General features: G+C 54.0%; 1 protein-coding gene across 1 annotated transcript; it reads left to right on the top strand.

The window, feature by feature from the left end:
• Positions 1 to 11657: 11657 nt before the first annotated feature.
• On the top strand, positions 11658 to 15037 carry LOC136547202 (uncharacterized). Its single transcript, XM_066539171.1, has 4 exons — positions 11658 to 12132; positions 12260 to 13214; positions 13309 to 13404; positions 14305 to 15037. The coding sequence occupies exons 1-4, from the start codon at positions 11933 to 11935 to the stop codon at positions 14641 to 14643; spliced, it is 1590 nt and encodes a 529-aa protein (XP_066395268.1). The 5' UTR covers positions 11658 to 11932; the 3' UTR covers positions 14644 to 15037.
• The last annotated feature ends 508 nt before the right edge of the window (positions 15038 to 15545 follow it).

Raw genomic sequence — 15545 nt, 5'->3', positions numbered from 1 at the left:
AAGAAATGGCTCGCCGAACTCCCGTCGGTCATCTAGAGCCTGAGGAACACTCCAAGCCGAGCCACGGGGTTCACACCTTTCTTCCTGGTCTATGGGGCTGAGGCCATCCTCCCCACCGACTTGGAATATGGTTCCCCAAGGCTACAAGCCTATAACGAACAAAGTAACCGCACCACCCGAGAGGACGCCCTCGATCAACTAGAGGAAGCCCGAGACGTCGCGCTACTACACTCGGCCAAATATCAGCAGAGCCTATGGTGCTATTAGGCTCGACGCGTCCGAGGCCGAGACTTGAAGGTAGGCGACCTGGTGTTGAGGATAGCACATAGCAACAAGGGCCGCCACAAGCTGACCCCGCCATGGGAAGGACCGTACATCATCGCCCAAGTACTGAAGCCCGGGACCAACAAGCTGGCCAACGAGAAGGGCGAAGTCTTCACCAACACTTGGAACATAGAATAGCTACGTCGCTTTTATCCCTAAATTTCCAAGCATTGTATATGTCGTTTCTCGAAATACAATTAAAAAGCGTTCTTTAGTTGGTCTAATTTTTCGAGAAACCCCCCGAGCCCATCGTAGGTCTCGGCAACTCGATAACACGGCAAGGGAGACTCAGCTCTACCTTGGTAGAACCAAGCCTCCCTCAGGGGCTAAATGGGGGACTCCCCCCTAGGTCCCACGCACCATTCTTCAGTTGTTTTTCGCAAAAATTCCTACGCCAAGACTCTAGCAGACTCTGATGAATCAGTTGTAAAAACTCCTCGGACCAAGGTCTGTTTCCTAAGCAAGAGGCCGGTAGAGCCGCGAGACGGCCTACGCCTCTGGGCTATGGCACTCCCTCACTACCTCTCGCCCAAGGGACGGCTTAGGCCCCAAGGGGGTGTTTTGCAAACGAAATCTGATCAGGAGCAATAGAGGGCAGAGGCTCGGAAACATAAGAAAAACAACTAAGAAACACAAATACTTCAGAAATAAAGGCCTCGACGGCCACAAGCGTTATAATACAAAAATAACTCCTACTCTATTTTTACATAAGCCCCTGTGGCCCAGATCAAGGCTCAGAGCCTTCAACACCGGCGGGTGGTAGGGGAGGAACCACCTCCTCTTCAAAGAGCATCGCCAGCGCCGTACCAGGGCCTTCCGCCGCCTCCATCAGCTTCATGACCGCCACGTCAGCCTCCTCGTCATCATTTGGCAGGACATACCCATCACTGATGGCCGTGTGCAATGCCCCTCAGAGTCGCTCGCGCATCTGGTTGCTCAGCACGATCAAACGGCTCCCCAAGGAGCTACCTGACTGAACCCCTTCAACCTCCAAGGCCTCACAGGCGGAAAGGGTAGCACGTTTTAGTGCCTCGTGCTCCCCAATTTCGGTCTCGAGCATCGTCTGCACCGCGCTGGAAGCCTCGGTGGCCCGAGTGATCTCCGCCTCTGACTCTGCACCGCAGAAAATGGAATGAGGTCGAGCGAGGGAGAAAACAACCTAAGTTAGAGGTGGAAACCCACGGAACTCACCCTTGGCCTTCTGCTCCTAGTGTCGGGTCTCGACCTGACAGGCCTCGGTCTTCTCCTTCCAGCGCAGGGCCTCAGCCCAGGAAGCCTCGGCCTCCTCCTTCAAGCGTTGGGCCTCGACCCGAGAAGCCTCGGCCGCCCTGGAAGCTTCGCTCCCCAGCTCTACGTCACACAAGGGAGTTAGGGAGCGAACACAAGGAAAAGAAAACAAAATGAGGGGACTAGAACTCACCCTCGACCGTCCCCCTCCAAATTACAGCCTTGGTCTGTGAGGCCTTAGCTGCAGCAAGGGCCTCGTCCAAGGCACCTTTCATTAGCTGGTGCACCCTCTGTTCCGCCCCCAGCTGCCCCGCGTGAGCCGCGGCCAAGGCCGTAGCTTCAACGGCTTAGCCCCTGAAGGCATCCCGGTCGCTGACCGCACGGGTGAGCTCCTCCTCCAACTCCTTAACCCGCGCCGCCAGAGGGGGCGAGTTGCGTCTGGGCCGTGGCCGCCTCGACCTTCGCGTCGGCACAACGAAGGCGGAGGTCCTCTACCTCCACGCTCCGCGCCAATAGGAGCTCGTTGGCGCCGGCAAGAAGACCCTTCTGCCACTGAAGCTGGTCCCAGACGCCCCTCTCCCATCGGAGAAAGACTGACTTCCCAAGGGACTGGGTCTTGAGCTCCTGAGGAAGCAGAACAGGGGTCATTGATTGCAACAAAACCAGAAAAGGACCACGTCGCGCGGGAAAGGAAAACGCAAACCTGGGCGACTCCGGGCAGTTCGTCGGCCACTACGGACAGGGCCGTCCATAGCGACCGCTCCGCCAGCTGGCGGTATTGCTCGAAGGTGCCCCAGCGCTCGCCCTCGGCTGCGTCCTCGAGGGCGAATAGAGGCTCCCCCTCAGGGTCGTCCCGGCTCCGCCACAGTACTCGCGGGTGATCCCACCCGCGAGGCTCAGGTCGCGCCCGCACGAGGGCCGAGCTTCCCTCGTCCAAGACCGGTGCCGGCTGTTCCACGGCACCGGCATCCTCGGTGTCGACCACCTCCCGCGCCCGGGAAGTATCGCCGAAGGAGATCGGATAGACCTCCGCCTCCCGGGCGCTCTCTCGCAACAGCGGCGATCCCTGAACCAAGGGCGCCATCGTAGCCTCCGCCGCCTTCATCTCCGCCTCCTGGACAGACGGCCTCGCTGCCATTACGACGGCCGTAGTGGCCTCGGGGGCTCCAACCTCCGCCATCGTGGTCTCAAAGGACGCAGAAACACCGACCGCGGCCACTGCGGTCTCGGCGGTCTTGGGCGTCCTGTCCTCCGTCGCCTCAGCCTCGGAGACCCCGGGGGCCTTGGCAACCAAGGGCACGCCGGCCCCATCCAACCCGTGAGCCTCGCCCCCGCCGGGCGGAAGCGCTCCCTCCCTCGTCTGGGTAGGGGCCGCCTCGACAGCCCCCCCTTGGGCGGCCGGCTCCTTCGGGTCGACCCTCGCCGACGCCGCGCCACGTTGGATAGTGGCTTGTGCCTCCGCCACCCAGTGGGTGGAGGAGCCGGGGCTCGCCTTAAGCGCCTTAAGGGGCGCCAAAGGGAGCTCATCCGCAGGCCGCTTCCGACTAAGGGAAAATAACCTACAGGGTCAGCATGAGACCAAAAAAGCGAATGGAATGCACTATGACCCTACCAAAAATACACTTACCTTGAACGGGGCGGCAACCGCTTCACCACGGCAAACCTTGTCCGCAACGGTGAAGGCGGCGGCAGAGGCGTCGTCTCCGCATCCATCGGCACCGGTCGGTCCTCACTGGACCCCGGCGCCCCTTCGATCCTCTGCAGGGGCAGTGGCGTCACCTCCACCACCACTTGTTCCACCATGGCCGCCGAGCCCAGCGGGCTAACGGCACATTTGCCCAACACCCGCGCCTCGGGCGTGTCGGCCTCGGCCCTAGAGCCGGCAACCGCCGACCCCGGGTCCGCTTCTCCTCCTCCTCCCGGGAGTGCTGGGCTGCTTGCCAACACCCCGGGCACCACCTCCACTACGTCAGGAAGGTGGTCCAGGGGACCTCGCCCCACCTCGCCCTCGTCATCCCCGTCCGAGGCCTCCGTCGACAGCGACATCGACGGGGATTCCTCCAGCGGGAGACCCTCCTTCCTTTGTTGACGACGGCGCTTATCTAGCTCCTCACGCGCGAGGAGTTGCTTCATGCGCTTCGCTGCTTTGGCGTCTTTTTGTTTTTTCTGCGCGTCGGCATGCGCGCGGTTGATCGCCCGCCGCCTCGCGTCCTCGGGAACGGGCAGAGGAGAGGAGCGCACGTCCCTCATCCCCTACAGGAACGACGAACGCGCATAAGGAAACAAGGGGTAAGGGGAGATTGAGGAGGCTCGGAGGCTACAGCGGCATGCGACTTACCAGCGAAAGGAACCCCCGCGACGGCCGCATCGCGATAGGGGTCAGGTTGCCGCCCCTCAGCTTCGCCTCTACCGTCTCCCCCACCCGATGAAGAATTTCCTTGTCGGAAAGGGCAGAGGAGGACATCTGGCTACCCTCAATGGGCTCACCCGGCTTCATCTCGAATAGCCGCCGGCGCCGAGCCATCAGCGGCAACACCCTCTGGCGGTGGAAGGCGGCCACGACCACAACCATGGTAAGACCATGGCCCCGTAGCCTCGCCAACCCGTCCAGAAGCGGCTGCAGCTTGGGCTGGTCATCCTTCGGGATGCCGTACTTCCATCTCTCTGGGCAACTCTCCACAATCCGCCCAGTGTAAGGGGGAAGTCCTCCGTCGTCGTTGCAGAGGTAGAACCAACTCGTGTACCACCGGCAATTGGAGGACGCGAGTTGGGCCGGGATGTAGAGGTGCAGGCGGTCCTGGCGCGCCTGGAGAGTGCAGCCGCCAGCCCTCGTCGCCTTCCTCTTACCCGACGTGCCCGTCGGCTTGGTAGTATGCCTCGCCCGAAATAGGTGGAGCCACAACTCCCAATGGGGAGCAATCCCCAAATACCCCTCGCAGACGCAACAAAGATAGCCGCTTGAGCGATGGAGTTGGGATTGAAGTTGTGGAGCTCTACGCCGTAGTAGTGCGGGAGCGCCCGCATGAACCGGTCCGCCGGGACACCGAGGCCGTGCTCGTGAAAGGAGATGAAGCTCACGATGTAGCCGTCGCGAGGCCTCGGCTCTAGCTCGCCGTACGGAGCAATCCACTCTGGCCTGGTGGGGTCTGTCACTGGGCGAAGGAGTCCACCGTCGACAAGCGACTGAAGCATCTCCTCGGTGACGTCCGACGGGTCCCAGGGGTCCGCCTCGACAATGACGATGTCGCCGGCCATGGGTGCGATGGAGGAATCGGGTGCGGCGGTGAGTTTTTTTTCTCTCTCCCACGCTCTCGCTTTTTTCTCGCTTTCTCCCTAGGCTCGCTCTTCTCTCCTCTTCTTCCCGGCACCCGCTGCTCTAGCGACGGCTCGATGGAGGCGGTGCTAATGCAGGCAAGGTAAGACGAGGAGGGGCGAGACTCTTCGGGTATTTATGCAGGGTGGAGGCGAAACGAATGGGCGACGAAATCGGAGAGATTTTCCCCCGATCCGGCGCAGTTAACCACGAGCCGATTTCGCCGGCCCACGCGCCCACGTCTCCCGCATTAAATGCGAGGACAGTTATGTCCCATCCACCACATCACGCTCGGCCACTACGGCAGCAGGTGTCGTTTCGTCTCCCCATGAAACCGCCTCAAAAGGCGCGCCACCCGTTGCCGAGCCAATGGGGAAGATATTCCCCGCGGCCTATTCCTTTCGTATGAAGGAACCAGGCTCTGAGCCTATTACGATCCAGGGGTTCGAAGGCTGGGCCCCAAAGGGTTTCAACAGCCACCCTAGGATAACAGAGTCAGGGACGACCACGGGTGAGCCTATACGGGGCTGAGGCCCAAGCAAGCGAAACGCTTGGGACGCCCAAAGTCGTGTCCGAGACCGGAGGAAAGTCTCCGAATGGGATCCCACCGTAGGGAGGCACCGAGCCACCGAGGCCCAGCGAACGGCCTCGGCACCCACTAGAGAAATCCTCTGGTACTCTTGGAGTGTGTCTCTAGACCACTAGCCGTCCCCTAGCGAACGGGGTACGGGCCTCCACTCGGACTACCCGATAACAGCTCACCGGAAGTGCCACCGCTCATGCCCATCGAGGGTAGTGAGGCACATTCCACCCCTCCTTCCGAGCGAAAAGGAAGCGTGAGGGTCACACAAAAAGTCAGGGGAACCCCCAACGGCCTTCTCGCTCTAAGCAGAGGCTAGGGGGCTCTTCCTGCAAATACGCCGAGACCCCACAACCCGGGCTCGCGCCCAAAAGGGGGCTCGGCAAACAAACCCTCACGCGCGAGGGGCGTATAAAAAGTCAGGGGAACTCCCGATGGCCCTCTCGCTCCATGCAGAGGCTAGGGGCTCTTCCTGTAACCTTGTCAAGACCAGAATGGGCTCGGCAAACAAACCCTCCGTCTGAACGAAAAGGATATGTGAGGGTCGGATGAAAAAGTCAGGGGACCCCCGACCGCCCTCTTGTTCTAGGCGGAGGCTCGGGGGCTCCTCTTGCACCCAAGACCAAGACAAACGGTCCAAGCCCACGCTAGAGGTTTCATTACAAAACACGACAAAGGGCACCGAGCCCGTTACGGTCCAGGGGTTCGAAGGCTGGGCCTCCAAGAGGTTTCGATAGCCGCCTCAGGGCAACAGAGTCAGGGACGACTTCGGGGTGAGCCTACGAATGGCCGAGGCCCGAGCGAGCAATCGCTCGGGGCGTCCTAAGTCATGTCCGAGACCGGCAGGGAAGTCTCCGAATGGGATCCCACCGTAGGGAGGCACCAAGCCACCGAGGCCCAGCGAACGGCCTCGGCACCCACTAGAGAAACCCTCTGGTACTCTTGGAGTGCGTCTCTGGACCACTAGCCGTCCCCTAGCGAACGGGGTACGGGCCTCCACTCGGACTCACCTGCTAACAGCTCACCGGAAGTGCCCACGCTCGTGCCCATCAAGGGTAGCCTGGCACATTCCACCCCTCCTTCTGAGCAAAAGGAAGTGTGAGGGTCGTACCCAAAGTCAGAGGGACCCCTGACGAACCTCTCGCTCTGTGTGGAGGCTAGAGGGCTCTTTCTGCAGCCTCGCCGAGACCCCCGCAACCCGAACTTGCGATTATGGGCTCGGCAAATGCGATAAGAACTACTCGTTCAAACACGAAAATAAAAAAGCCCCTGTAGGAGTAACTCCACTCCTCCAGGGCCTCAGGGGCTACACCCGGCGGGTGCGCTCGCGCGCACCCACCGGAACCTCAAGAAACAAAACCCAATTCCCACGGGAGCAGGTACGAACCAAGCCTCGGCAAACCCTCAGGGAGAGTGCACGCACTCCCCCAGAGGCTCGGGGGCTATTGTCGGGTACCTTAGAACGGGGTACCCTGAGCGAACATCAAAGGGGTCGCTTAGGTCCCATCAAAAAACAAAGCTAGAAGATAAGCCGTGGGCCCCTCACCCGCCACAACCGGGCCCACCAAGCCCTCCGCGCTCACCTCGAGCCTCGCGCAGGAGGTCTCGGTGTCCTGACGCAATCTCCGCCTCGCGCGAAGCTCTCCATAGGAGGCCTCAGCAGGGAACGTAATCTCTGCCTCGCGCGAGGCTCCCCACGGAAGGCCTCGGCAGGGGGTGCATTCTCCGTGTCGCGCGAGGCCTCTCACGGAAGGCCTCGGCAAGGAGTCCGATCTCCGTCTCGCGCGAGGTCTCATTCTCCGTGTCGCTCGAGGCTGGTTCGTCCGCGGCCCATCGCCCTCCCGCCTCGGCCGACCTTCCTGACAGCATGTCGTGTCTCATTAATACTTCAACCACTCCCGCAATCTCCGCCGGACGAGGGCTCGACGCCACGGAATGGCCGATGGGACCTGAGGTCACATCAGCGCCATACCGACCGGGACAGGGCACGGCGGGGATTACCGGCCACTATGTTCTGACGCTGTGCCCACGATCAGCGCCCACACTGCACTGTGTCCCGCCATCCCCGCCTCGAAAACAACATCGCACGGACAACTTGTCCCGGGACATCACCGCCTCCAAGCCGACGCACCAGACCAGCCGCCCACTCGGGGCCTCGGCACTGTGCACCAAGGTCTCGGCTATCTTGGGGATCGTGCCCGCCGAGACCCCCCATTACGGTGCAGCCTCGGCACCGGCCAAGCCTCGGCCTCACGCACAGTCCATCCACAGCAGTTTGCACGTCCACCGCCGCACCCACTTCGAGACGGTCCCAGGGCTCTCACGACGCATAGGATCGGATGGAACTAGCACGCCGCCCCAGTGCTCCAAGGACGGACCACACCGACGACCACGTCGCCACAGGAATAGGCCACAGGAACAGGTCACAGGGCTCGGACATGCCGCCCCTGTTGGCACGACACCGCATAGTTAACACATGTACTGTCCTTGTCTTCCCTTCAACTATAAAAGGCGAGGACTTGGACCACTTAGAGGGGGGGGGACAAGAGGAGGAACACCTTGTAACACGCACACGCACACATCCCAATCGCCTGAGAGCAACGTCTCAAACGACCCACGCGACACCTTGCCGAGACCTAGGACTAGCTCCCTCTCTCCCTAGCTTGTAACCCCCTACTACGAGCACTTCGGTGCAAGGAATACAAGATCGATCTCTCAGACTGGACATAGGGCCTCGATTGCCTGAACCAGTATAAACCTTGTGTCTCTTTGCATCACCATCCGGAATTAGGGGCACGCAGTTCATATTTACTGGTTGGTTGAGGACCCCCCGGTCTGAAACACCGACACTCACATTGTACTGTGAGACATTTTGTGGTATATTTTAGGTTGTTTGAGTAGTATCCATGTGATGTATTTTTCCTACTTCCCCGTATTACGTTGCTTTTTCCATTTTATTGTTTTCGTTTTCGCTTATGTTTGGTTCTACTTTTTATTATTTTTGTTTTTTCATGTGATGTTCGGTGGTATATTTCAAAATGATCTCTTTTTAATACTATAATAGAGACGCATGTTATAAACTATTATATTCTAGAATATAATTTTATTTTCCTAGATCAAAAAATATTGTTGTCCTTGAAAGTGTGTTTAGAACCTAAGTGGGCTTTGGTTGATTGAATGACAACACGATTAAGGGCATGTTTGGAACGTAGGGATCGTGCAAGAATTTCGCAGGAGTCAGTTCAATTTTATAGAAAAAATGCAGGAGCATGCAAAAGTTCTCGCATTACAAACATGACCGGGTTGATTATTGTATGATATACTCATATTATATGTTATTAATGTAGATGAGAATTGAGTCCAGGTTCGTTTATTAGAATGCATGATTTGGCAAGCAATTGTGTTATCAAATAAATAAGACATGAGAATTTGCATGTGGATTGGTCTCATGATTCGTTTATACATGCTAGTATCTGCATGATCCATACTCTGGAATTAATCATGAAGTTGCCTAGTACTTCAATAGGAGATACATATCAAATGCAATATGTGATGCCAAAGAAATTCAGCATAAAGACAACTAAAGAAAGGGTGTTGGGATAGTTACGTTAGGACTACATAGAACAACACACATTTTACTCATTCAAGTCTCTCTATAACCATGTCATCTATAGTTGATGAATATAATAGACGGTATATATTTTTTTTCCCTGAGAAGAACAAATAATAACTTTAGAGAGAACAAAAGCAACGTTGACTTGTTACTGTCAAATTGTCAATTGATTGGCCGATCCGAGAGTCTGTCCAAACGACTAAACCCTAAAGTGCGTAGGCTTAACGTGATTTAGAAGTCAATTATTTTATTAAAAGTTAAATAAAAGAAAGAGACTTACCTTAGATTTCCATCGACCACATCATGGCCACACCGTCACGTAAATGCAAGCCGATGTTTTTCCATTTTCAAAATAATTTAACAAAGACCATAGAATTGCAAAGCAAGCACTGCCGCGCCGGTAACAGTGCATCTTCCCAGTCGTTGAAAATGCAACATGATATATGATAAACACAGGGGTGTTTGATTCCACGGACTAAATTTTAGTCCATGTCACATCGGACGTTCGGATGTTAATTAGAAGAACTAAATATGAGTTAATTATAAAACTAATTACACAGATGGAGACTAATTTACGAGACGAATTTATTAAGCCTAATTAACCCATCATTAGCAAATATTTACTGTAGCACCACATTGTCAAATCATAGACTAATTAGGCTTAAAAAATTCGTCTCACAATCTGTGTAATTAGTTATTTTTTAGTCTATATTTAATACTCTATACATATGTCCAAACATCCGATAGGACATTGACTAAAATTCGGTCTAAGGAACCAGGCCCATAGTTAGGTTAATCTGGCTGGTTCCCTGCCCAATTCCTTGTGGTTTTCGGTCCAATTGGCCAACGCCGCAATTGTTTTTCTGCGAGTTTGGCCAGACCACTCACAAGTTTCTTTTGGCAGCACGTACTGCGTCGTACGAATAGGCTAGACGTTTATTAGGACTAATCCGACGCTGAAGGATGGGAAGACTTTACCCGCTATAATGGGGAGGGACGGACACGCGGTCGTCTGATAGCACGTCAAGGACCCTCAATTCCAGCTCTGCCCTTGCCAAGATGCAGTGTGCAGTTATGCACGCTTGCCAAGGCCACGAGCAAAGGTTCGTTTGATCGTTTCTATAGCTTATAAATCGGTTGATACTATTTTATTGTGAGAGAAAAACACTATATTATAACTGATAAGCATGATTGATGCGATCTAACGAACAAAAAGAAGTGCTGGCATTTATTCACTCGAGTACCAAGGCACACCGCCCACAATCCGGCCGTTTTGGTGCCTCGCCGTCGTAGCGTAGTAGGACAGGCAGATCAGATCATCGATCATGGGTTGGAGTGTACGTGTACGTCGCCCTGGATCAAAAACAGAGATTATCCATCTCATTATATCCACTGGCCTATTGTTATTTGTTTATAAGCATGTATATCGACTATTGTTTGGTGCTGATCTTGTGTTGGTTGTAGTTTTTTTTTCTGCATCTACCGTTACTCTTATTGTCAGTCTGTCATTTGTTGCTTGATTGCGTCACATCGTCGATTTTTGCAACATCAAGAGTAAGTCACCTTTGAGCGAATAGCAAACTTGTATCATTTTACTAAAATGTCCTCGTAATCAAGAACAAAATAAGTGTGTGGGCAGCTTTAAGTTTTAACGAGATGTTTGGTTAAGCATGCATATTGTTTGGTGCCGGTCGGTTAAGACATATCTTCGCATTTCTATAGGTGTCGTCAGTGAGTCATCTATTGCATTATCGATTCTTGTATTGTTGAGAAAAACCGTGAGCAAAACACACACTTTTATTGTTTACCACAAGGTCTTTCTTTGTAATTAATCAAGCGCAACGTCAGGTCTTCCATGAGATGCTTTAAGACATAGAGGTAGGTGCTTATTTATTTTGGTATCTTCATATTTACTTTGCATTTTGAAAGTTGCTTGTCATTTAGCATAGTTGACTTATGTTATCAAAACAAATATGACCAGCTGGTGGCCTCGTCATTTATTAGTTTCCTTTTGTGATTATTACGCGTGAAATGAATGGGATAGATATCTTTCTCCCATATCTCTATTGGCAATCCTATTCCTACTAGTATAAGGCATGCATATCTTAGATGTTCAATTTATTTGTGTATTTACTCTAATACTCTCTAAATAATTTCTTTGCATGATCTTGGAAGATTCATTCGTGGAACCTAATAATTTACTCCATAAACAAAACCCATAGTTAGGTTGCCTTTTGCATGAATAGTCACCATGTACTCAGTCCGCTAGGCAGGGATGAGCTCATTGTAAACCAACCAGTAGTCCCGCCTAGTGCGCTGGATCGGCGCGTCGATGTAAAAACAACCATTTTCTCGATCTTAATACAATAATGCGCAAATCTTTTGTGTATCTGAGAAGAAAAAAAACTCCATAAACAAAACCCATAGTGCCTAACGAAGTAATGAAAATGAAACCAATAGTGAGGATAGATATTCTCAAGGCAAAACCTCGCATGCCGGTCAGCATGGGCTAATCTTATCTCGCTTGTCCTATTTGCTTTTGTTTTCTCATCATCAACGCAGTTCTGCCTGATTTTCATCATCTGGCGAGTAATCCTGGCCACTGTTCCCTTGTGGCGTTCCTCTGTTCCCGTGGGCCGTGGCAATGGCAACGGCTTGGGCGTGGACCTAACAATTCGTTCCTTCTCCACGTCAAAGTCTCCGCTTCCGTTCTTCTTCCACTCCACTCCTCTCTTCTCCTTGGGATCCCAATCCCGCTTCTCCTCCCGTATTTCTATTTCTATATCCTGCTCAACTCAACGCGGATGCTCCAGGCAAGTGCCAGTGCACCACGAGCACGCGCAGGAAGGCAGGAAGCCCGCCGCTCTCCCCTCGTATGATGTCAATGGCCTCCTCGAGCCTCACCCGCCTCCTGGTGGCCGTGGTCTCGCTGTTCACGTCGTCCGCCCTCCTCTGCGCCGACGCGTCGGTGCACGACTACGCCGGCGAACGGTTCGCGGCCGACGGCAACGCCTTCGTCCTCCACGGCGGCAGCGAGGGCGTCTACGCCTCCGCTAAGGCCGCCGCGTTCATCCGGTACGTACGTATGAAACCGCGTCAGAGGATCAATTCATCGCTTCCTTGCCTTCTCGAGGACTTGGGGAGGGGATTTCGAGGTGACGCTGACGCGATGTATTTCTTGATCGGCCGACGGCGCGCGCAGCTTCGAGAAGGTTGCGTTCAGAAGGACGCCCGAGTCGGCCGCTGCGGCCGAGGAGGACGGCAACCGCACGGCCACGGTCACGGCGGTCATCTTCGAGGCCGGCGACCGCGACGCCGTCGGGGGCGCGGACGTCTCCGTCTCCGGCGGTCACGCGCTCTGCTGCACGCCGGACATGGCGAGGCTCGGGGCGTGCACCGAGGGGACGGCGACGTACCGCGTGCGGAACGGCACCGGCTGGCCCAGGGTGTTCGCGGCCTCCTTCCTCCCGGGCAGCCTCGAGGCGGCGTTCCCGGACGAGACCGTCGCCATGGCGCGCACCGGCATGTACACCCTCCTGTTCGTCCACTGCGACGCCTCGCTCGCCGGCGGGCAGATGGCCGCGCTGGGCAAGACCATCTGGAAGAACAGCCGCGGATACCTCCCGGGGCGGATGGCGCCGCTGCTGCCCTTCTACGGCGCCACGTCGCTGGCGTTCGCGGCCCTGGCGGCGTACTGGTTCGCGCAGTGCGCGCGGTTCTGGCGGGAGGTGGTGCCGCTCCAGAGCTGCGCCACGCTGGTGATCGCGCTGGGGATGCTGGAGGCCGCCACCTGGTACTTCGACCTCGCCGAGTTCAACGAGTCCGGCGTCCGCCCCCGCGGTGGCAAGTTCTGGGCGGCCACGTCCGGCGCGCTCCGCGGCGCGGCGGCGCGCGTGCTGGTGCTGGCCGTGGCTATGGGCCACGGCGTGGTGCGGCCCGCGCTGGCGGGGCTCAAGAGCGCCAGGGTGGCTGGCCTCGGCGCCGCGTTCTTCGCCGCCGCGGAGGCGCTCGAGGTCAGCGAGAACGTCGGCACCGTGAGCGACCACTCGCCGTCGCCCACGAGGAGGCTGTTCCTCGTGCTCCCTGTGGCGGCCCTCAACGCGGTGTTCGTGTACTGGATATTCAGCTCGCTGTCGAAAACGCTGAACAAGCTCAAGGTGAGGAGCAAAGCTTGTTCCGGTCGACCATTTCGGCTTGTTTTCTTGAGAATTCTTCAACATCATAAATGCAGGAACTTGTCAATGCTTGCAGGCAAAACGAATGACGGCGAAGCTGGAGATGTACCGGAGGTTGAACAACGCTTTGATCATCGCGGTGGCCGTGTCACTCGGCTGGATCACATTTGAGGTAAACTCTACCAAACAAACCCCCTTTTTTTGTGTAAACAGGAGCCTGCATTCATTCAACTACTCTTGCTGTCCAGTCTCTCGCCACTCCAGAATTGTTCCTTTCAGCATCTGATCGGGAACACGTTCCAGTTTGAGTTGAGCACTGCATAGCCTTAGCCTGACCCATCCTGTTGAACAGTCAACATTGCTAGTTTTTCTTTGGATCTTAGCCCAAATGTTCAGAACAAGATCGATAGCGAAAGACTCCTCTTCTTGTGACTTTTATCGATCAACCTGTCGCTGCCAATGTGCTGGTAAATGTTTTGGGGTGCATGATGGATAGGGAAAGAACCATCTTTTGTGACTGATCAGATGATGGCCCTGCCCTCCGGGTAACAAGTTGATCCTGTACCTCCAGAATGCCCATCTCTTTATACAGTACAAAAAAAACCCTATGAGGGCGTGCTTGGTTCTCTAATTGCTCCTAAAATTCATGTCACATTGAATGTTTAGATACTAATAAAGAGCATTAAATATAGATTAATTACAAAATCAATTACATAGATGGAGGCTAATTTGTGAGACGATTTTTAGCCTAAGCAATCTATCATTAGCATATGTTTACTGTAGCACCACGTTATCAAATCATGGACTAATTAGGCTTAAAAGGTTCGTCTCGTAAATTAGTCATAAATTGTATAATTAGTTTTGTAATTAGTCTATATTTAATACTCTATGTACGTGTCTAAACATTCGATGTGACAGTAGAAACCAATCAGGACGTCAGAATGATGTCCAGCAGAAAGAAAGAACACTTCTGCATTACCCTGCACTCCGTCTTTCCTAGACAGTGACAAAACTTGCGGTCACCAAGCATCCTGCCTGACCATCTACAAATTGCTATGCGCTTCGCTTGCAGATCCACTTCAAGTCGACGGACGAGTACAACGAGCGGTGGCGCGCGGCGTGGGTGATCCCGGCAGTGTGGCAGCTCATCTCCTTCTCGCTGCTGTGCGCCGTCTGCCTCATGTGGGCGCCCTCGCAGAGCTCGACGAGGTACGCCTACCTGGAAGACGAGGAGGAGGGCGAGGACGAGGACCGTGACGTGGAGGACACGCGGCCGCTGATCCGGCCCGGCCCGCTGTCGTACGTGGACAACTCGGCCATCTCCGTGTCCAAGGACGCCACCACCATCATTCTGAGAACCGACTCCGGCGTGTACGCGAAAGCCGCCGGCGATGGAGGCAAGCGGGTGTAGTGAAGCACAGCGACGAGAGGTTGACGATACCATACGACTATACGAGAGCAAGTAAGACGTTGCGTCAGCAAGAAACCGGCATGTTCGTTGATTGGTTTTTGGTTAGTTTGGGCTGGCTGTTGCGGGTTTACTGTGAGAGAAAAACACTGTTGGTTGGCTGATTTAGGCTGGCTAAAACCAACGAAAACTTCTCCCAGAAATGTCAGAGTGGCAGCTGTCTATACGATCGTTTGCAGTGTTCCTCGTTTCTTTGATAATCTCAAGGCTGTAGGTAGAGTACGCTAAAGTCGTTACAGATGCGCAAGCAAGTGCGTGTAGACGACGTTAATGTAGCTCTCTCTCTAGGCTATATAGCTGATTTTTGCTAAATATGATTCAATGAGTATGAAATTTTTACTATAGTTCAATTATACAATAATTAGCCCACCATAAAATTTTTTATCACAATTAAACTATAGAAACTGCAGATATAAATTATTCTAACTAATTACAAAAAATCATAGATCTAAAGCCACAGTAAAAATTTTGTATTAAAACATACCATATTATATGTTCATTGTGTAGATCTACTCATGTGGAGTCCAACAAAATTGGATTTTCTATTTTATAATTTTCTGTGATGTACTATGATTTTTTCAAAGATTTAACCAAAAACAAAAAAAACAAAATCATCTTAAAACTGCTTATAACGGGTCAGGAGGTAAGATGAACGATTTCTTCATTCCTGCAAAGATCTCCTTGATATTTCCCCTCTCATCATCCTTTCTATTTATTTCCCACTATAATTTGATCAGAAGTTGTCTGATGTTCGCCAAAGTTTGGGTCATTCGCGTATCTTTTGAGGGTGTGTTTAGTCTACGGAGTCACCCTATACATCATGAGGTGATGTATCATGAGTTCAT

This window comes from Miscanthus floridulus, chromosome 3 (assembly GCF_019320115.1).
Source record: "Miscanthus floridulus cultivar M001 chromosome 3, ASM1932011v1, whole genome shotgun sequence".
In the NCBI taxonomy this organism is placed as follows: domain Eukaryota; kingdom Viridiplantae; phylum Streptophyta; class Magnoliopsida; order Poales; family Poaceae; genus Miscanthus; species Miscanthus floridulus.
The sequence above is the reverse complement of the archived record's forward strand: the minus strand, read 5'-3'. Positions and strand labels throughout refer to the sequence as shown.

What these genes read in the sequence shown, in the direction of transcription:
- LOC136547202 (XM_066539171.1), top strand. Translation starts at nt 11,933, where the DNA reads ATGATGTCAATGGCCTCCTCGAGCCTCACCCGCCTCCTGGTGGCCGTG. An exon ending in AAACGCTGAACAAGCTCAAG is followed by an intron (nt 13,215 to 13,308) that starts GTGAGGAGCAAA and finishes CAATGCTTGCAG; the next exon opens with GCAAAACGAATGACGGCGAA. An exon ending in TCGGCTGGATCACATTTGAG is followed by an intron (nt 13,405 to 14,304) that starts GTAAACTCTACC and finishes CTTCGCTTGCAG; the next exon opens with ATCCACTTCAAGTCGACGGA.